At 40.6% G+C, this 21,707-nt stretch overlaps 1 protein-coding gene across 1 annotated transcript in view; it reads right to left on the bottom strand.

Annotated features, from left to right (window-relative positions):
* Positions 1–14,280, bottom strand: part of LOC122804002 (protein mono-ADP-ribosyltransferase PARP14-like) — a 1,683,704-nt gene extending 1,669,424 nt beyond the window's left edge. The window contains exon 1 of the mRNA XM_044073683.1: positions 13,869–14,280. Within this exon, the coding sequence (XP_043929618.1) occupies positions 13,869–14,058 (190 nt within the window). The 5' untranslated portion in view covers positions 14,059–14,280. The remainder of the gene's footprint in view (positions 1–13,868) is intronic.
* Positions 14,281–21,707: the final 7,427 nt, after the last annotated feature.

Genomic DNA, 21,707 nt, shown 5'->3' with positions numbered 1-21,707 from the left:
AAGCTTGGAAACGGCCGTGTCAACCAGTAAGGAATGAATAAAGATTTACAACATCAGATTAATCTTTTGTTTCTAAACAATTAATGACTGTTTATTTAGCAGTTATTTCTAATTGTTCTTTCTTTGATCATAAGTAATTCTAGATGTCAGACTTTGGTTTCACTGGTTATAAATTCTTTCGAAGATGCAGTTGATTAATTTTTCCCAATTCTTGGTTATTATTTTCCTTGCAATTGATAACATAATATTCCAAAGAAGTGGGTGATTTATTTTTTAACACATGAAGATATTGAAGTGTTAAATAAGATTAATAATTCTGTTAAAGTAAATTTATCATTAAATAGTGTGACGGCCGTGCCCTGGCCCAGCAATCAAGCAGCCTCAGTCTTCACCACTAACACCAGGGAGGTTGTCTCCTAGAAGAGGAAAGGATATCTAATACACACAGTAAAGTACAATTTCCCTTAAGTGCACACAGAGATCACAGTCAGTCTGGGGCTGGTTGCTCCTTTGCTCACCAGGTCCCCAATAAGACTCCCCACTGGCACAGCTATAGGGTCCAGGTCTCAGCCTAACTGGGCAAGCTAAAACCTCCAGTAACCTCTCTGTCCAACCAGTGCTTTGTGTCTCTGCCCAGGTAGCTGATACATACACACACACATACACACACTTTGAGAAGAGGTTATACAACCACACAGACTTTCCTGGGAAAAGGCTGGCACGGGTTCTCCAGCTGTGCCCCTATTACCCAGACCATACGGTAGTAATTCCTGCCACTTCCCAGTTAATTATCAGCTACCAAAAGGCCCTTAAAAGTGTGTCCAGTAATTACTGTGCAATATTATAATCCAATGGTAGTATGACTAAGTCTCAAGGCTTATTGGAAGGGCTTATTACAATAAACTCTATAAATATATAATGTACTCTAAAAGCATACATTATCTCTACATAAACCAGCCACAGGTAGAAGGTTTTAAAATATTTAATAATAAATAATTAATCCACAAGACAAAACTACTATACCACAGAGATATCTAAGAGTTCAGAGATCACACAGGAACTTAAAATAATACAGTAGTACACATCTGATTAAAAAATACCTAATTAATCTTTACTAGCTTTAACTATTCCTACAAGAAATCACAGTGCTAAAACTTACATGTGAGAATCAGCAGAGTGCTGAGTTAGATATCCAAGCTCAAAATGCCCTCAGTCTCTTGTGAGAAATAGTATTTAAACATTACTAACAAACATGTTTGCTGGGTCCCTCCCAAATTACATCATGTTGACATTTAGATTTTCCCAGGCAAACAAACTGCATTATTTAGCAATCTAACACCTGCTCAGATACTTACAACAATAGAATACATGTCACATGTATATTCTAACAGAAACCAGAGTGGTAAAGCACCATCCACATGTAAATTCTGGTCATAAACTTTAGCCTTAAAACAATGGGCATGAAACCTTCATCCAGACTCGCTGTAGCCGAATTCTAACATGAAAGGGTCACAACATGCTTCACTGGGCCAGTAGAGTGCAATGTTGTCACATATTTTGCAGTTCCACATTTCACAGTATTCTTTGACATTCAAGAAAACATGCCTGTATTTTACATTTATTTACAAATGCCAGAATTATATATCAAATTCTATCTGACTAGGCTAGCAGCCTTCGCCCATCTCTCCACAATCATCACATCTAGCACCTGTAAGAAAGAATTAATATTATTCCAAAATGGTTTAATTATGTTGCATTTGAAAATCATACACTGACTGCCAATCTGCTATAATATTCAACTTACATCTCAAACATCCAACATTTTTTGTATAAAAGTCTGTCACTCTTCCTTAGACTGCAAAGACTACAGGTATAATGAACAAATTACTGCAGCTGAAAATGAGCTCCTGGACTGGGTATAGACAGCAGAAGACACTGAATAAATGGTATAAATGGACTCTCTTGTACTTTAATGTCTACATCACTCTAGCTGTTTTTGCCCAGTGCAACTGGGAAGCTAGGACTCTTACAGACCATGGGAAGCTCAAGCCCTGACAGAATAGCAATCCTGCCCTAATCCAATACATAAGAAAAGACTTTACTCAAGAAACTAACAGTAAGAAAATATCAAGTTGACAAGACTGCTGATTGCAGAAGCAGCACACTGTAGATAGTTGTTGATTACAGAATCAGCACACTGTAGATAGTTGTGCATACAGCCTACCTAGACTTAGCCATGGCTTTTGACACTATTTTTCACTTTGGCATCAGAGACATGCTCACCCAGCTGGGTAGCAACCCTTATCTCATTAGGTGAATCACAAACTGGCTCACTGATAGAACCCATACAGTCAAAACAGAGGAATCCACCTCCAACAGCAGACTTGTAACCAGTAGTGTTCCACATGAATCATTCCTGGGACCTCTACTGTGTGGAATCTCTCTCTCCAAAGTGCAGGCTAAAACTAAAGGTCTGTGGCTGACAAAGTTTGCTGACGACTGCAAACTGGGAGCAGTCATAGAATCCCCAAATGATGTCAACATCCTACAAGAGGGTCTCATGCAAACAAATGACTAGTGCCAAAATCATGGCCTTAAACTCAATGCAAAAACTTGTATTATTATCCCTTTTGGTAAGAGTGATGTTTCTGCAAATCACGACATCAACAGAAGCACCCTAAGTATGCACTCACTGGTGAGAGACCTGAGCACACAGGTTGAAAGCAACCTTACTTTTGACCACCATGTCGCCACAGTGGTGAGAAGAGATTCTATATTGCTCATCTCATAATCAAGGGTATTGCTTCCAGAAAAAAAAGAAGTTATAACACCCCTGTACTCTTCCTTCATCAGGCCAATAATTGAGTCCAATGCCTCGTTTGGTATGTACCTTTCCAAGCACCTGCAGCAACTGGAGAGACCACAAAGATTCCTCACAAGGAAAATTCAGGGCCTCAAGTGTCTGTCCTATGTGGACAGGCTCAAACCACTGTCACTTTATTCCGTTTCATACAGATTACTTAGAGGCAATCTTTGCCTTGCATCCAGAGCTATCTCTGACCCTACTTTATTGGAGATGCTGCATATCCGCAAGTGAAATGGCACACAGGTTACTCATTCTAAAGATTTTAACCTGGTATGTGACATTAATAGAACCTGCAGGAGGGACAGATTTGTCTAACAGAGGTTACCTCACCTTTGGAACAGACTTTCACTTAATGTCAAAAAGAGCACCTCTTTGGCCCTCTTCAAGGGCAATCTGGATAACTGGATGGCAAACCGTAAATTTATCTTGGGGGTCCCACCTGTGTCCCTCTTGGACAGGAGCAACAGGCACTGATCTTGGAAACAATGGTAAACTTGGCTAGGCTTTTAAGGGCCCTAGGGCCATTAGCCTAGTAACTTCCTATGATCCTATGAATAGTACTGTATATTACATTATCTGTATCTAGAGTCTATTATTCACTATCCTTTCTTGTTATTTGAAGTGCTAATGTGACTGTTTCAATTCACCTGTTTGTAGTATCAATGATATATGATTATATATTAATTTTTAATGTGTTACAGTAACGTTGGTTTATAAAAAAAGAAAAGGAAAAAACTTCTTATCCAACTATTCTATGAAATTGAAACTCAATGAAAGGACACAAATCATCTTGTGAAAATCATTCTGATGCTATGCACGGAACCAATTCAACCATTTTCATTTTCTCTCCTTAGAAATAAAGTAGACAAAAAACTAACCATAACATGTTTCAGGTCCGCATCAAGTAAATCCATAAACTAAGCTCCTCCAAGCTATGCTTACTAGTAGGTATTGCATGTGGTAAAGGCAATTGAGAAAGTGTTGTGCTAGCAAACCACTCTCTTCTAAGTGCAGGGATATGATGTCATTTCTGACAATGACAGTTTCAGCATGGGACACTAACCTGCAAAAAGCAGTGCCCTCCATCAGTTTGACTTCTTATGAGGACAGTTTTAATGACAGCTTCAAGCTGCCATGCTTCTTTGGTCTTTGCTAAATCAGTCCAAATAAAAATAAATTGTATGCATGATCATTATTACTATGCACACCAGGAATACTGAATGAGCAAATTAGTGTAAGTAAGGAAAAATTTTTTTGAGCAGGGATACAGGATCTGGATTGCCTAAGAACAGTAAGCCCTTGTTAAGTTTAACTCTGGTGGCTGCCAAAAAAGCAATTACTAGAAAATGGAAAACAAGTCTAAACCAACTATACTAGAAGTAGTGAGTTAAAAAACAGGAAGTGGGATCTTTAGAAAAACCTAAGAGTAAATCACACAGAAAAAAAGGAAATTGTTGGAACAATACATGCATAAAATGTTTTGTAGGAGGAATGACATTTAAGAGAAGGCAGGAATTGAATAATTTGTGTAATGTTGCTTAAATTATACATACATATATTGCTATATATTCTGTAATGTTTGTAAATGTGAACGTGTTAATATGGTTTGATTATTTTTTTATAGATGTTTGCCTATGTCACAAGTGATAATGTAATGAAGGTGTTTAAAAAAAATCTACTTTGTACATTCCTTCACAATTCACTAAACTGATTAAAGTACAATCTGGTGATACATGTGAACACTACTGCACAAGCAATTCAAACCATAATATCCACATATATGATGCTATTTAAAATGATATTACCAGCATCTGTACTAGTATGGTGAGATTTCTTGGTATCCAGCAAATGGCTGCGGACTAAATCCTTGTGGCATTAAGGCTGCCCACCAAAAAAAAAAAAAAATAGATAACATATTTGTCAACTGTAAACTCTGGCACTGGTACCTGGCAACACCCAGACATTAAGAACGTTTAAACAACTTAATAGTTTTCTGCAGTGTGGATTGTTTTAAAATCATGTGATAAGCTGGAGAAAGGTTCAAAGAACATTTGGCTTAGATTCCTGCAAAAGAGTTCTACGTGAACAGGAAGGAGTGCAAAAAAAGTCACAGCTACTACTACCATTTCAGTGTAGTAGGCCATGGCATATGGAAGTAGTAAAACAGGTATGTTTCAATTCTGTTTATTCTTAAAAAGAGAAATGGAAATGATTTCATCTAAAAATCAAACACAACCTTACACTAACAAAGTTGGCTCTAACAGAAATGAGGAAAAAAGAAATAAAAGCATGCTTAAGATGTTGTGAAAATGTATACAAAATAATGTTTTGGAGGAGGAATTGGGTTTAAAGGAAGGCAGGAATTGAACGAGCTATGTAATTCAATTGACAATGATTGTACAGATAATTATATGTGATATATAATGTTTACACTAGAAAATATGTCATTATGGTTCATTTTCATTTATATAAATGTATGATTGTCTATGCCTTAATTGATAATTCAACAAAGATGTTTTTGGTTAAAAAAAGAGAAGCTGAGAGACATAACAAATGGTTTACATAACAAAATACAAAAAACAAAGACAATTACTAAGGATCTATATCCACCACAGCTCATTTACAACTCCATGTGTATAAATATTAAGGAATACAGTCAACTTAAACATTAGTATCTTACAGTAAGTTGGCAACAGAGCTGGCAAAAGTTAACTATACAGTACTAATCTTCCTGTCCCACAACAATGCAATTTTTTAATTTTGTTTTCTTTTGGTGCCTGCCTACCATCTGAACTCCCATGGTTCCTTATGGTCTTCTAAGAGAGGTCATCATCCAGGCAGCCATCAAGGTATTTATAAACATCCTACCACTCCCAGTACTGCCCCTACCTCTGCCAAATAAGATGAAACTGAGAATACTAGGACACCAAAACATGCACTGTAACACACTTATGCCCATCACCTCACTGTGATGTTAGGTGGAGTACATTTAGAATGGCCATCCCCCAGTACAGGAGAACCGGCAAAATCATCTCACTCCCATCCTCCCCTACCAGCATCTCCAGTTCCCAGGTCACTCTTCAATCCAGCCCCACCTGTATCACCATCAGAAATTAATTTTAAAGGGAATACCAAATGACTGAAGGACACACATACTCTCAAACAGTTCACCTAGAGCATGCATAGCTCTTGACTTATCGCATCCAGAATCAGAGACACAGCGACTAATAATTAAAATAAAGATCCCAAATCAGGTATTAGCAGGGCTGGATCCAGCATAAGGTAACCTAGGCAGTTAATTTTGATCTGGTACTAGCTGGGATGTCCAACACACACACTAGCATTATAAAACAAAAAGTCTGCATCTCATCTCTACTTCCCTTTCTATATTTTGCCTCACATTTTTGTCATGTCCTTCATTAAATTCATTTTTTGGTAAAGCACTGATGACTGCTGTCAATCAATAATACCATTCAATAGAGCTTTGCAGCTCTTATCTTTCAGAAAATGCCCTTCAATGCAACGTCTGCTGTTCTGTTAACTTTTTAAATTAATTAGAGTTGCCTTGTACTTAAGGCTGTGAGCTGTTAACAATTTGCTTTCTGTATTCAGTTCAAAGGACCGGATTTGATTTCTTCCACTGCCGTTTGCCTACTGCATAACTTTCAGCAAGTTATTTAAGCAGGAATTGATCTGGGATCACCCCTGCAAAGGGACACTTTGCCCTATAGGTTTACCCTGTTAACAAATAGATTCAAAAATACACACATTTAAAATTTGTTCCTTTTGCAGCTTTTGCCCCCCTATTATATTTTACTTTTTTGTAGAATTCTTAAGCAAAAAAAAGATGAGCTACTTTAATCTGTTCCCTGTACAATTTGGCAAATTGTTGTGGATTGCTTTCAATAAATAATGACAGTTTCAGACTCTGAATCCTTCAGAAAATGCTTGCTAATGCAAAACGTGTTATTCTACCAACTTGCTAAGTATATACAAAATATTTAAAATCTGTTCCTGACTTTGGGTCTGGGTCTCTCATTCTGGAGCTTAGAGGTTACTAGGGCAGAAAGAAATTGCAGTTAGTTGTACTGTAAGGTTCCAACATTAGTGTGGTAAGATACATTTCTGGGCCATTATTTATCTATTTATTTGCTCATTCACTTAATCTCGAGTAGATATCTGTGGTGTATGGTCATACACGATGGTGAAATTTATGGTCACGCTGTGTGTGTGTGTGTGTGTGTGTGTGTGTGTGTGTGTGTGTGTGTGTGTGTGTGTGTGTGTGTGTGTGTGTGTGTGTGTGTGTGTGTGTATAGAGGGTATAGTTATCAACTGTCCCTGATTTTGCCTATCATTTGTAGTCTTTACCTTGTAAAATATGTGTTTGCTTTGTAAACTGTTGTGGACTGTAGTTATTAATAAAGGCAAATGAGTGTTTCAGACTTCATAACCTCAAAAAATGTTTGCAAATGCAAAGCCTGTTATACTAGCAACTTTCTAAGTATAAAAGATCAACATTTAAAATTTGTTACTGATTCTGGGTCTTTGTCTCTGATTCTTGAGCTAAGAGATTGATAGTATGATGAGATGCACTGTATGGTTCTAAAAGCAGCAAGCTAAAATACATTTCTAGGAAATTTATGAATTTGTTCATTCATTTGCTTGCAAGCAAACATCTGAGACATACATGGTCATACAATGGACTGTAACTGATAGTCACATCTGTGTGTGCGTGTGTGTGTGTGTCTGTGTAAGTATTTGGTTCCTGCATTCCAGAGTAATTATGGTGTAAAGGAGGGAATTGATTGTTGTAAGCAGGAGCTTCATCACGCGAGCCATATTTTTGGGGTAAAATCCTTGGTTTCCTTGTTTTGTTCATTGTAGATGGTGTGCTTATTATTTGATTGTAGATAAACTGGACAACATGACATCTATGAGTTTAATGTTAATATTTTAACTATAAATACATTTTATTTTAGCCTTTTTTTTTGGCAGACACATGGGTGTAAAATGCACAGAGTTGGGCTACAACAGAGTTTGAATGGTACTTAGTGTACATAAAAAAGGGCATGAGTGGTTAATGAGCTGCTTCCTGTAATTCAGGGTTTGTTTCCCTCAGCCTTCATTTGCCTACTGTGCAAATCTGACCACATCACTTCTACAGAGAATGATCTTGGGCTGACTCTGAAAAGGAACACTTTCATCCAGTCGGCTGTGGCAGACTGTTAGCAAATGTATTACACATTGTTCTTTGAATTCCTGCACCCTTCAGGTCTACTTCAGTTAGTCAAACTGCCTATTTGGCAAATACCTATTCGTTGCCCCCTTTTTTGTCGAAGTTACATTTCAGCAAACAAACTTTTCAGCAAAACTTTTCTCAGAGATAACCAATGGTAGGCCACCATCTGGAAATTGCCCCTTTCCCCACTGTAGTGCGATTCTGAAGTTGGTATATTTATTTAGGGGGTGGGGGGCATAGCCCCCTAACTGGATAGGTTTTAAATTTTACAATTTTTTTGATGTCGCTAGGTTGGCCTACCATTGGTTATCTCTCGGTAAAGTTTTGCTGAAAACTCTGTTTACTAAAGTGTAGCTTCAATAAAAAGGGGTCGACAAATAGGTATTCGATGATTAGTTAGCTCGACTAACTGATACAGACCGGCACCCTTCACATAGTCGCTAATAAGTGCTTCGCTATATGGTACTTGACTATGAATCCCAGCATGTCTCTTTCACTTCAATGTCTTTCAAGAAGCACTTTCAATAAATACGAGTTTCAAGGGAAGAGAAGTTTACTGCTCCATGTTACATCTGTTTGCAATGTGAGAGTTTTTCAAAACTGTTTTGTTTAGAAAATAAGCAACACATAGCCCTTCTAAATCCACATCACCAACACCCTCACACAGCAACACTAAACCCTCATAAGCGGAGGCCCTTAACAGAAACCTGCCCAAGCAACAAGGACCTCTGAAGCTGAAACGCAAACAAACACCAATCACAACCAAAGTGTCACATAGCTCACAACACCAGTGTGTCACCCAACAATAGACCCTAAGGCAAGATAATGTACCCAACACTTTAGTCATAGGTGATTCTATAGTCAGGCACACTGATGTCCCACTCACCAGGCTGACCAAGGAGAAAATTACAGTCAGCTGCCTGCTGTGTGCCAGGATCCGCCACATAAAGCATGCACTCAAGTCACTCCACAATAAGTACAAATATGACTCTGTCATTGTCCATGTTGGAGTGAATGACTTGAGACGTACCTCCCCGGACTACATGAAATGAGACATGGAAGAGCTCTCAGATCAAGTGGCCCAGGCAGGTATGACCCTAGCCCTGAGTACCATCATGCCTTTGTCCAGAATGACACCACAGTATAAGGACAAAATGATTGACTTCAACAATTGGCTATGCTTCTGTTGTCATTCAAAGGGGATCCAGTATCTGTCTGCCTGGGACAACATGATCAACAGACCACGATGCTTTGCCAGAGATGGTCTGCACCTGTCGCCCCTGGGATTCAGGTTACTGGCTAAGGCTCTTGCCACCCCTATAGCACCTTTTTTAGGCAAAGTTCAAAGGACAAAACCACCACCACCATAACAGGTACAAGCATGCAAAATCTGAAGTTGTAATGCTACTCAATGCTAGAAGTCTAAACCTCAAAATACACTCTCTCGAGACACTCCTAAAATGGAGAACATCAATATCTGTGCAGTAACTGAGACCTGGTTCAAGGCTGCAGAGAGCACCCCTGCAATACCAAGCTACACCTCTTACCACACTTTTTGGCCACCAAACCAGGACCGAAACAATAAAGATGGAGGAGTGCCCATATTCACCAAGGATATTCACAACACCAGGCTAGCTGCCCAACACAATGCATCTGAAATTCTCCAGGTGCAACTAACACTAGGTAAAACTGAAATCCAAATTGTAGCTTGCTACAGATCCCCCACCATGCCCCAAGATTCTCACTATACCTTTATAAACATACTGGAAAATATTAACATACAAACAAACTCCCTAATACTGGGTGATTTTAACTACCCTGCCATTAACTGGGAAAACTACTCTTGTACCAACACCTTTGCCCAACGGTTCTTAGAATTCATAAATTCCAATGCCCTGGATCAACTAATCCATAGTTCCACCAGGGACTCCAATATCCTAGACCTGGTCATTACCAACATGGGAAATCGATGCTCCACACCTATGGTCGCCCCCTCATTGGTTAGGGCTGACCATAAGCTAATTACCCTTGACATCCACATCCCTCTCCTACCCCCCAGTAAGGAAACCTCAGTACAAAACTTCTCCAAAGCCAACTTCATGCTACTCAAGTCAGAAGTGACAAACTTCATGACATCCATGCAGACGGGAACTGAAAGTTCGACTGCTGAATCCTACACTACGGCACTGTACGAGCACATACAATCATTGTGCCATCCCAAATAGAACCAAGACACTCTCCTCCAAAAAAAGGAAGCCAATCTGGTGGTCCCCTGCCACAAACTTTGCAACAAAAGGAAGAAACTGTTGCAGAATAGAGGAAAATCCCAGGATTTAAAAAACTCCCTTACCAGCCTCAGAAAGAAGCTGGGATCCCTCATAAAATCCTCCAAAGCTAGTTATAAAAATAAAATTGCAAAAGATTCCAAAGATAACCACAAGGCATTCTATAGCTATGTCAAGAATCTAAACGGCAATACTCAGATCTGCTCTGTGCTACAACAGAATGGTATTAAATATACTGATCCCAAGGATATTGCCAATTTACTGGCAGATCGATTTAGTGCCAACTTCACCCCCTCTCATCCCCTACCCCTAAAGGGCCCATCTCAATACCGAAAGATTGCCAAATTCTGGTAGTAACGGCCACACAGGTAAAAAAAATGCACTCTCCAAAGCTAAGAATACGGCATCCATGGGACCAGATGACATCCCGGGCTGTGTACTACATGAACTACAAAATGAACTGGCACCTCACCTAAGTGTGATGTTTAATCATAGCCTCACCTCAGGTTTCGTGTCCACTGAGTGGTGAACAGCTACAATTATCCCACTCCACAAGGGGGGATCCGCCTTGGATCCTGGGAACTACCGCCCCATCAGTCTGACGAGCCTGATCTGCAAGGCCATGGAACGCATTAACATGGAACTTATAAACAAAGACATTGGCAACTTTCAAACACAGGATCCCACCCAGTTTGGGTTCGTGAAGGGCCGATCTTGTCTCCTGAACCCAAATGACTTCTTCAAATCAGTCTCCAGAGCTGTGGACAAGAGTAAGGCGGTCCACACAGCCTATCTGGACCTCACCAAGGCCTTTGACACCATCCCTCACTTTGGAATCATAGATAAACTTACTAAGCCGGGCATTAATTCCTACATCACTCGATGGGTTGCCAACTGGCTTACTAACAGAACCCACACTGCAAGAGTAGCTGACTCCAAATCCAGCTCCAGACAAGTGACAAGTGGAGTACCTCAGGGTTCCGTCCTGGGACCGCTATTGTTTGGCATCTACTTGTCTGAAGTACAGGCCAACACTAAGCGTGACTCTGGCTAACAAAGTTCGCAGATGACTGCAAACTGGGAGCCATTACTGAATCCCCAAATGATGGGGATAGTCTACAAAAGGGCCTTACAGAAACAGATGCTTGGTGCCAGAGCCATGGGCTCAAGCTCAATGCCAAGAAATGTATATTTATCCCCTATGGGAAAAAATATGTACCTGTGAATTACCACATAGGTGGCAGTACACTAAACACCGAAAGTGTGATAAGAAACTTAGGGACACAGGTGGACAGTAGTCTCACCTTCGATAACCACATCGCCACAACAGTCAGGAAATCTTTCTATGTGGCACACCTCATCACGAAGGGCTTTTCATCCAGAAAAAAGGAGGTCATTGTCCCACTGTACTCATCCCTCATTAGACCCATTATAGAATACAACACCCCATTTCATATCTACCTCTCAAGACATCTGCTACAACTGGAAAGGCCGCAGAAATACCTCACTAAAAGAATCACAGGCCGAAAGCAGATGCACTATGCTGACCATCTAAAAAAACAGCAGGTATACTCTGTCGCATATCGTCTACTCAGAGGTGATCTCTACTTAACATACAAGGCCATGTCAAATCCAGAGCTGTTGGACATACTACACAATGAAATCCCAATCCCTCAGAACCGCACACTCCAGGGATCTAAACCTTGTCGTGATAATAAACAAAACATGTTGGAGGGATAGGTTTCTAACCCTGAGACTCCCCAGACTCTGGAATAGACTGCTCATACATGTCAAGCAGAGAGCCTCTTTGGCCCTCTTCAAAAGGAACCTAGACGACTGGATGGAAGATAGGAAATTCACCCTGGGGATCACGTCAGTCGTCCTGATAACAGGGGTCCAGGGAAGTAAATATTCTGGGAAGAAATAGCCAGGGAATTGTTATGGCTAGGCTCGTATAAGCCCTAGGGCCGATAGCCTAGTACCGACCTATGAATAGATGTCAGTGTTTTGAAATAAAAATTTTAAATTAAATCTGTGTGATCATATAGAAGTAAAGAAGAAAACTATGCACACTGACAGGTTTGAACAGTGTTTAATGGTAACTGAGGAGAGACAGTCAAGTAATGAGATATTGGTTTGGTGGTGGGGGAAGTCCATTACCCTGCCCAAGGCCCATTTGTCTATGACATGCCCTGTATTAGTAATACTAATTTTAAAAGCTGGTAGAATTAGAAGTCTTTAATTAACATGCACATTTCGGGCAGCCACGGTGGTGCAGCGGTTAGCGTTGCCGCCTCACAGCAAGAGGTTCTCCAGTTCAATCCTCGGCTGGGGTGCCTTCTGTGCGGAGTTTGCATATCCTCCCTGTGGTTGCGAGGGTTTCCTCCGGGTGCTCCGGTTTCCTCCCACATCCCAAAGACATGCTGTAAGTGGACTGGACACTCTAAATTGGCCCTAGATATGAGTGTGTGCGTGTGCCTTCTGTGGAAGGTTGGGCGCTGGGCTGGCAACCCGACACTGTAAAACTCCACTGCCAATCATGAGCGGACAGGTGATCCGCTGTGGCAAACCCTAACCAGGAAAAGCCGAAAGAAGAAGAAGAATTACCATGCACATTTCAAAATGAAGGAAATCTGTGACTTTAATGACTGCAAACCACCAGCTTGTCAAGAAATAAAAAAACACATTTTAGGATGGGCTTCCCTGAAAACTAAGGACGGGTGACTAAGTGGCACAGCAGCCTGTCTTTGGTACTGGTGGGAGGATCCGAGGATTATCTTGTTCAGTTAAAAAAGTACTGTCTGCCATTTCAGTTTAAAAAAAAAAGTAAATGCTCTAGCCTTTGGGTGGCACGGGGGGACAGAAACGTATCCACTAAAGAAAATGACCAAGTAGCAGTTTGCTATAAGCAGGTTGATTTTATTCTAACATGTAATCCACATCTCAACCTCAACTTCTTTGCTCTGGAATGCTGGACAAAGCCAAAATAATTGTGGTGGGCAAGAGCCCAAAATCAGTATAAAAGTTAACAGAGCATGTTTTAAGTCAGGGTGCGGTTTTTGCGCAACAAAAAGTAAGAAACTCTTATTATCCGAGCATACCAATTGACCATAACCCTCAGTGATTTTCCAGAAAAATCAAAAAAATGTTTCTGGGCACATGGCTAAAGTAGGGGGATATTCGCTGATACTTTAACAGTATGACGTAACCGTAATCAAACGATGTCACGTAACAGAGAATATAATTTTTGGGGCTGACGTCTTTCCAGAAAACAATACTTTAGAAACACATTTGAGTGTACTGCAATACAAACAAGACCCCCTTCCTCCCAATGGGCCACTTTCGGCAACAATTTTAAACAATTACAAAGCAAATAATCCAATTAATTATAACCCTATCAAACTTCACGTCAATCAGATGTATTTTAGACTAGTTTTAGTGCTGTAAGTTTAAATTAACGTTAAACTTGCAGGCTTACTTTCCTCCGAGCTATACCACACTATAGCTTGGTTTCTTGGGGAGCCGTCGTATTCTACAATACATTCTCCTCCGTTTGACTTCTTTTGGCTCTGGAAGTGCAGATGGAGTTTAGTCTTGATGGTCTTAGCGATGTCTTCATTCCATCTCCCCTCTACAATCAGAGGATAGGGATAGTTGGCTGCCATCATTAAGTTTTGCCGACGGTTAGATACGTAGACTGAACAAATCTACTTCTGTTTTTAAGAACCATTAACTATTGAAAAACATTTTCACTTTCGTTTCCCGTGTTAAACCCAACCTGCTTTGACGTCATATTCGAGAAAAGAAAAGCCGAAACTCAATTCAGCCACCGAAAGTTAATTGTTATAAATCCTTGCTTCTTTCGTTTTAGCACCGAAAAAAAATCATTAATGAAACGTGCGCGTCTATTTTTTTTCCGGAATGTCTAGATGAAGTCAGACTCGGGCATTACTAAACAGGAGAAACATTATGGGTGGGCTGTCGAGAAAGGCAAAAATAAACTCGTGCTGTTCTGATAAGCTGAGGATAGGTGCTATGACCGGCAATAATAATAATACCCGAGCCTTGAAATACTTTATATCGTGCTGAATCGCATTAAGAAGTAAGTTAATATTGTCTAAGAATCTAGCATTTGAGCAGGTAGGCCAGGCGTCCTACTAATCTGGTAAACCATACATACCACTGGCATGTATATATAGGTACTTCTCAACTCTTAGGGCAAAAAAAATCTGGACAAAAGCCAAACAGTAACATAAAAAGATTCTAAGATAAGATTTGTGTTAGCATGCATTTTCTGAAGCAGATGAAGTCTGAAACTCAAATGTATGTTATTATTTAGTGACTTAAGTTGTGAGATGCCAGGGGAAAAAAGGAAGTTAAGTATTTACCAAAAGGTTCCATCTATTTTGTCCATTTTCATTCTTCCTCAACTAATGGGATCAGATCCGACTTGGCAGGGGAGCCGGCAAGAATTTTTGCAGACGGGTGCAAACCCAGAGCCCCCACCCGCAACCATTCTGTTGTCCCATTACTTGGCTATTTCTCCCCAGTTGCCATAAACAATGTTCAAAACTCTCAGTGTGCGTACTGTTTTATTCTTTACTTCTACTATGAATACAGATATTTGGATTTAATTTACAACTTTTATTTCAAATGTTATAGCACAAACACTGATAGATATTTGCTAAACAAAGCAAAACAGTCTCACAATGAAAACAGACTCGGCATTAAAGCTTCTCTACCTTTGAAACTCAAATCCACTGAAACAGCATTGAAACCCACATTCAAAGAAAATGCATCTGGCCAGTGGCAGAATAAGTTTACCTTTGGGATGTTTTCAAATCACAGACCCCTTGCAAACATTTTTAGGACCATGGAAACACGTGTGTTCTTTGATTCACCTTCCTGATTATATTAAATTACATTCCTTGTGTAATGCAGCACACTTATTACAGCGTGTTTTAAATTTATTGTTTTGAACATTTTTTCTAGTAAGCAATGAAATAAAATGTATGAACCAACAATGAGAAAACTGCCCAAAATCAGATTATTTCCATCATAAGTCTACTCAAACTTCTGTCATTATAATCCACCAATATCAGTAAATATGTGCCATCTCTGCAGAAGTAAAAGTCATCTAAATAATTCCACATTAAAGAGATCTGTAACTAATGAAGAGGTTTCTCCTAGCAAATAATTTTATATTTCATTGTTTCATCTATAAACAACGTGCCTATTGACCTTGAAGAATAAATTGCCTATGTTACATTAAAAAAATGATAAGCTACTAATACTGCAGCAGTAGGGAATGGATGGCAAACTGATGAGTCATAGTTGCTAGGTATTTGCTCCAAAGGATGGCATCCTTAGGACTGCAGTATCCACCCCCTTTAAAGTACAACACAGTACAGTATCCGCAATCCATCTATATATCGTGGGAGTAGAACCCACAGTCTTCTGCATCAAAACAAGTATACTACCTGTTGTACTACTAACAATGCAAACAGACTTGACATAAGCAGCACTAAACTTCTGTTCCTTGAAGCTCTCAGCTCCTTGTAAAATCCACTTGAGACTCAACTATATCTCTCAACTTTGCAGCACAAGAAATCTGAAAAATGCCAAAATTTATTGGGGGGGGGGCAAAGGCCCAAAACCAAGGACACATTGCTTATATAATCTTAGAATGTTGCTACAATAAAATGTTTTATGTTACCATGCGTTTCCTGAAAGAGACTAAAACTTAAATGGCTATCATTATTTAGTGAATTCACTGATTTGCCAGAAAACCACAAATTGTAAGAGGAACAGACCAAAAGTACGAACCAAACATTCTTGATATTCTGTGAAAAATCTGGACAGTTGAGGCTACGGACTCAACTTCTTGAATAACAAACAAGTGGTGGTATGGGTAGAGAATTCAGGCTCTTACTTGTACCTAAAGTATAGGGTTTGAGCCTGAGTAACACTAATGACCAGGTATACCTAACTGGGGCATTTCTCACACACACACACACACACACACACACACACACACACACACACACACTTCATAACATCTGTGAATTGAACACAGTTAGTGAAGAAGCAATTTCAAACACCATAAACATACTAAGCAGCATAAGCATACTAAATTTCCTTACTTGACACAGCAAATGTAGTCGTCCATGAATTGATAATGTCTCTGCATTGAACACAGTTGGGGAAGAAGCAATTTCAAAGAGCATAAGTATACTAAATTCCCTTACTTGACACAGCAAATGTAATCATCCACGAATTGAATGTAATCGTCCATGAACTGACGTGAAGAAGCAATTTCAAATAGCGTGGGCAGACAGGAAGAACAGGACATCTGCATGCACAAATATGATGTGACCGGACCAGCACGCTAGAGGACCTAAAAAATTACTTCTGCTAAACCCAGTTGTTCACTGCAAACATCTGCACCCACACTTCTTTCTTTTCAGGTGCATATCAAAGTGATGATGCAAATGTTTGGAGGAATATTGGCAGCTGTGAAACAGGAAGTGTCCTTTCATTTTCATGCACAACATTGGTGAGCATCTGAAATTCCAGTGTGTATACTTACCTAATGCCGTATTAAAGTGTAAAAAATTAATTAAAGGTAAAATAATTAAAAAAACACAAAAAATGCGTTCTGTCGGTTCACCCTACTGGCATATAAATACAACATACAATAAATACACCCCCATCCCCACACATCAGTCAGTCATGCTACTTTTCCTTCTGTCGCTTTCCTTCACAGGAGCATGTGATAGACTTGACCAGCAATACAGAGAGGCAGACATAGATAGGTAGAGAGATAGATGGATAGACAGATATAAAGCTGTATAGAGAGATAGATAGATAAACACTACACTCCTCAATGACATCAGCACACTATATATGACCATGACTTTTGGTTTGGTGGCTAACCAGAGGCTGGAAATGCCTTTACCAGGGGAATTTTTAACTTATTTTTTGATATGAAATGGCAAGTGGGAGAGCTTCAGACTCCAGAGAAATCATTGTGGTGAAGGTAATCATGCAGAATGACTGAAACTGACATTTAAAAAAAAATCACATTGCTCAGCTATTTGCACTTGAAGACCAGTGCTCTCTTATACAGCTTAACAAGAAACTAAGAGGCCTAATTAAGTCCAATAAGGCCAACTATGAGGTCAAGCTAGCCTGTCAGGCTAAGGACACAGAAGGCCTTCTTCACCTACATCTAAAACCTTAGAGGTAACAGACAACAGTATGCTGAACTGGTGATGAACAATTCCACCTACACCGATCAGGGTGACATAACAAATTTACTGGCTGATAAATTCAACTCAGACTTCACCCCTTCAGTCCCCTCAGTCTCCACCAGGTGAAATTTCCCTCCAACATACTTTCCCCAGTTATCAGCAGGGACCAGGTGCTGGCAGCACTGGCTGAAGCCAAGAACATCAATGCCATGGGTCCTGACAACATCCCAGCTGCCTCCTAAACAGTCTAAAACATGACCTATCAGGACCACTTGAGGCACTTTTTAACTACACTCTTAAAATAGGCTATATTCCAAGTGAATGGAGGACTGCAACAGTCATTCCCCTTCAGAAGGGTAGACCATCAACCGACCCAGATAACTACAGACCCATCAGTCTAACAAGTCTAATGTGCAAAGCCATGGAATGCATTATTATGAAAATGATTAACAGGGACATTGGAAACCTACAAACACTGAACTGCTCCCATTTTGCCCTTGTTAAGGGAAGGCCATGCTTATCTAACCTGGTAGACTTCTTTGAGAGGGTCACCGAGGCAATGGACAGGGGTAAAGCAGTGCATACTGTATATCTTGACCTGGCCAAAACATTTGATACAATACCCCACTCAGGCATTGTTGACAAGCACTCTGAGCTAAGAGTTAACCATTACATAGCTGGCTGGATTGCTGGTTGACTCAAAGACAGGACCCATGAAGTCAGGATCGATGAGTCCATCTCTACCAAGAGACCGGTCACCAGCGAAATACCCCAGGGCTCCATGCTAGGCCCGCTTCTGTTTGGCATCTACTTCTCAGAAGTCAAGGCTAAGGTTGAAGCTTCAAGGAGGCCCACCAAGTTCACAGATGACAGTAAATTGGGAGCAATTATAGATTCCCCCCAAGACACAAATATATTTTTAGTGGGATTAACACAGACAAATGCCTGGGGCTAAAGTGATGGCCTAAACCTCAGTGCCAAAAATGCATTATATTGCCTTTTGGGAAACTGTCAACCCAAGTTAATAATTCCATCGATAAAATCCCCCTAAGAGTCGACCCAGTAGTAGGGGATCTGGGAACATATGTAAATGGCAATCTGGTCTTTAACCAACATGTAACTAAGATAATAAGAAAATCATTCTTTGTCACCCAGATTATTGTTAGGGTATGGCATTAAGGTCCAAGGAAATTATAGTACCACTCTATTCAGCCCCTATCAGACCTATCATTAAATACAGTGCCTCTTTTGGTGTGTATCTAACCAGACACTTGCAACAGTTGTAACATCCACAAAGCTTTTTCAGCAGGAGAATTCAGGGCACGAGTATCCTGTCCTACACTGATTGCCTAAGTCACTGTCACTATATTCAGTCTCCTACATGCTACTGAGAAGGGATCTTTGCCTGGCTTACCGAGCTTCCTCAGACCCAGCCTTGATGGATCTGTTGCACATGCACAAAAAAACCCCCCAAAAAAAACAGCACCAGAAACATTATAGGTTCATAGGTAGGTACTAGGCTATTGGCCCTAGGGCCTATATAAGCCTAGCCAAAGGTACCCTGGCTTTCGCCACCCAAGAAAATTATTTTCCTGTGCCACTGTCGAGCAGAGCCACAGAAGTCATCCCCGGGGTGAATTTCCTATCTCCCATCCAATCATCAAGATTTTTCTTGAAAAGTGTTAATGAGGAGCTTTGTTTGATATAGATAGGTAATTTGTTCAAGAGTATGGGAAGTCTCTGGGACAGGAATCTATCCCTCCAGCATGTTCTGTTTATTGTGGTGACAAGGTTTAGGTCCCTAGACCATGTAGCTCGTAGAGATTGGGATTTCTTTAAGTGGAACATGTCTAAAAGCTCTGGGTTTGACATAGCTTTGTGTGTTAGACAAAGTAGGCGATATGCAACGGAGTAAAGCTGCAGTTTTTTGAGACGGTCTGCATAGGGCATCTGTTTGAGGCCAGTAATCCTCTTTGTGAGGTATTTCTGTGGCCTTTCCAGTTGTTGTAGATGTCTTGTGAGGTACATACCAAAAGGGGCATTGTACTCTATAATGGGTCTAATGAGTGACGAGTAAAGGGGAACAATGACCTCTTTTTTCCTGGATGAGAAACCTTTTGTGATGAGGTGTGCCACATAGAAGGATTTCCTGACTACTGTGGCAATGTGATTATCAAAGGAAAGACTACTGTCCACCCGTGTCCCAAGGTCTCACACTTTCAGTGTTAAGTAGACTACCACCTTTGTGGTAGTTCATGGGTACTGAGTTTTTACCAAAAGGGATGACAGTGCACTTTTTGGCATTGAGCTTGAGGCCATGGCTTTGACACCAGGCATCTATCTCAGTGAGGCCCTTTTGTAGGATGTCCACATCTTTTGGAATTTTAATTATGGCTCCTAGTTTGCAGTCATCTGCGAACTTCGTTAGCCAAAGACCTTCTGTATTGGCCTGTACTTCAGAGAAGTAGATACCAAACAGGAGAGGACCCAGGACTGAACCCTGTGGTACTCCACTTGTCACTGGTCTGAAGTTGGATTTGGAGTCTGCTACTTTCACAGTGTGGGTTCTGTCAGTGAGCCAGTTGGCAACCCATCTTGTGACATAGGGTTTTATACCTAGTTTAGTGAGTTTATCTATAATTCCAGAGTGGGGGATGGTGTTGAAAGCCTTGGCGAGATCTAGATAGGCTGTGTGAACCACCTTACCCTCATCTACAGCTTTGGTGACTGCTTCAAAGAAGTCTGTCAGGTTTAGGAGGCATGATCTGCCTTTTACAAACCCGAACTGGGTGGGGTCCTGAGTTTGGAGATTACCAATGTCATTGTTTATAAGTTCCATGATGATACGTCCATAGCCTTGCAGACCAAGCTCGTTAGGCTAATGGGGCAGTAGTTTCCGGGGTTTGTGGTGGCTCCCCCTTTGTGGAGTGGGATAACTGTCGCTGTGTGCCATTCAGTGGGCACATAGCCTGAGGTGAGGCTATGATTGAACATGATACTTAGGTGGGGTGCCAGTTCGTTCTGTAGTTCATGTAGAACACAGCCTGGGATGCCGTCAGGTCTCATGGATGCTGTGTTATTGGCTTTGGATAGTGTGTTTTTTACCTGTGCAGCCGTGATTACAGGAACTTTGCATTCTTCTGGTATAGAGATGGGCCCTTTAGGGGATGACAGGGGGGTAAAGTTAGCACTGAACCTATCTGCCAGGATGTTGGCAATATCAGTTGGTTCTGTATATGTAGTGCCATTGTGCTGTAACTCAGAGCAGATCTGAGTGTTGCCATTGAGATTCTTGACATAGCTATAGAATGCTTAGTGGTTGTCTTTAGAGTCAGTGGCGATTTTGTTTTCATAACTAGTTTTGGAGGATTTTATGAGGGATCTCAGCTTCTTACTGAGGCTGACCAGGGAGTTTCTCCAATCATGGGATTTTACTCTTTTTTTTGCAACAGTTTCTTTCTTCTCTTGTAGAGTTTGTTTATGGCAGGGAACCACCAGATTGGCTTCCTATTTTTGGAGGATAGCATCTTGGTTCTGTTAGGGATTGCACAATCCATGCACTCATGTAAGTGCTTATAAAGTGCATTTGTGTAGGATTCAGCAGTCATAGCTCTATTTTCCGTCAGCATGGGTGTTGTGAAGTTTGCCACTTCTGTCTTAAGAAGTGTGAAGTTGGCTTTGGAGAAATTTTTTACTGTGCTTTCCCTAATGGGGTGGTAGGGGAAGGATGTGGATGTCTAGGGTGATTAGCTTGTGGTTGGATCTGACCAATGAGGAATTGACCTCTGGTGTGGAGCACCAGTTGCCCATGTTGGTAATAACCAGGTCTAGGATATTGCTGCCCCTGGTGGGGGGGTGTATAAGTTGATCCATGGCACTGGAATTTATGAATTCCAGAAAACGTTGAGCACAAGAGTTGGTACATGAATAGTTTTCCCAGTTAATGGTAGGGTAGTTGAAATCGCCCATTATTAGGGTGTTAGGTTGTACCCTAATATTTTCCAGTGCATTAAGAAATGAGGAGTGGGAATCCTGGAGCATGGTGAAGGATCTGTAGCAAGCTA

This window comes from Protopterus annectens, chromosome 6.part0 (assembly GCF_019279795.1).
Source record: "Protopterus annectens isolate FY-2018-M chromosome 6.part0, PAN1.0, whole genome shotgun sequence".
Lineage (NCBI taxonomy): Eukaryota > Metazoa > Chordata > Ceratodontiformes > Protopteridae > Protopterus > Protopterus annectens.
This window is presented reverse-complemented; position numbering and strand designations above follow the sequence as displayed.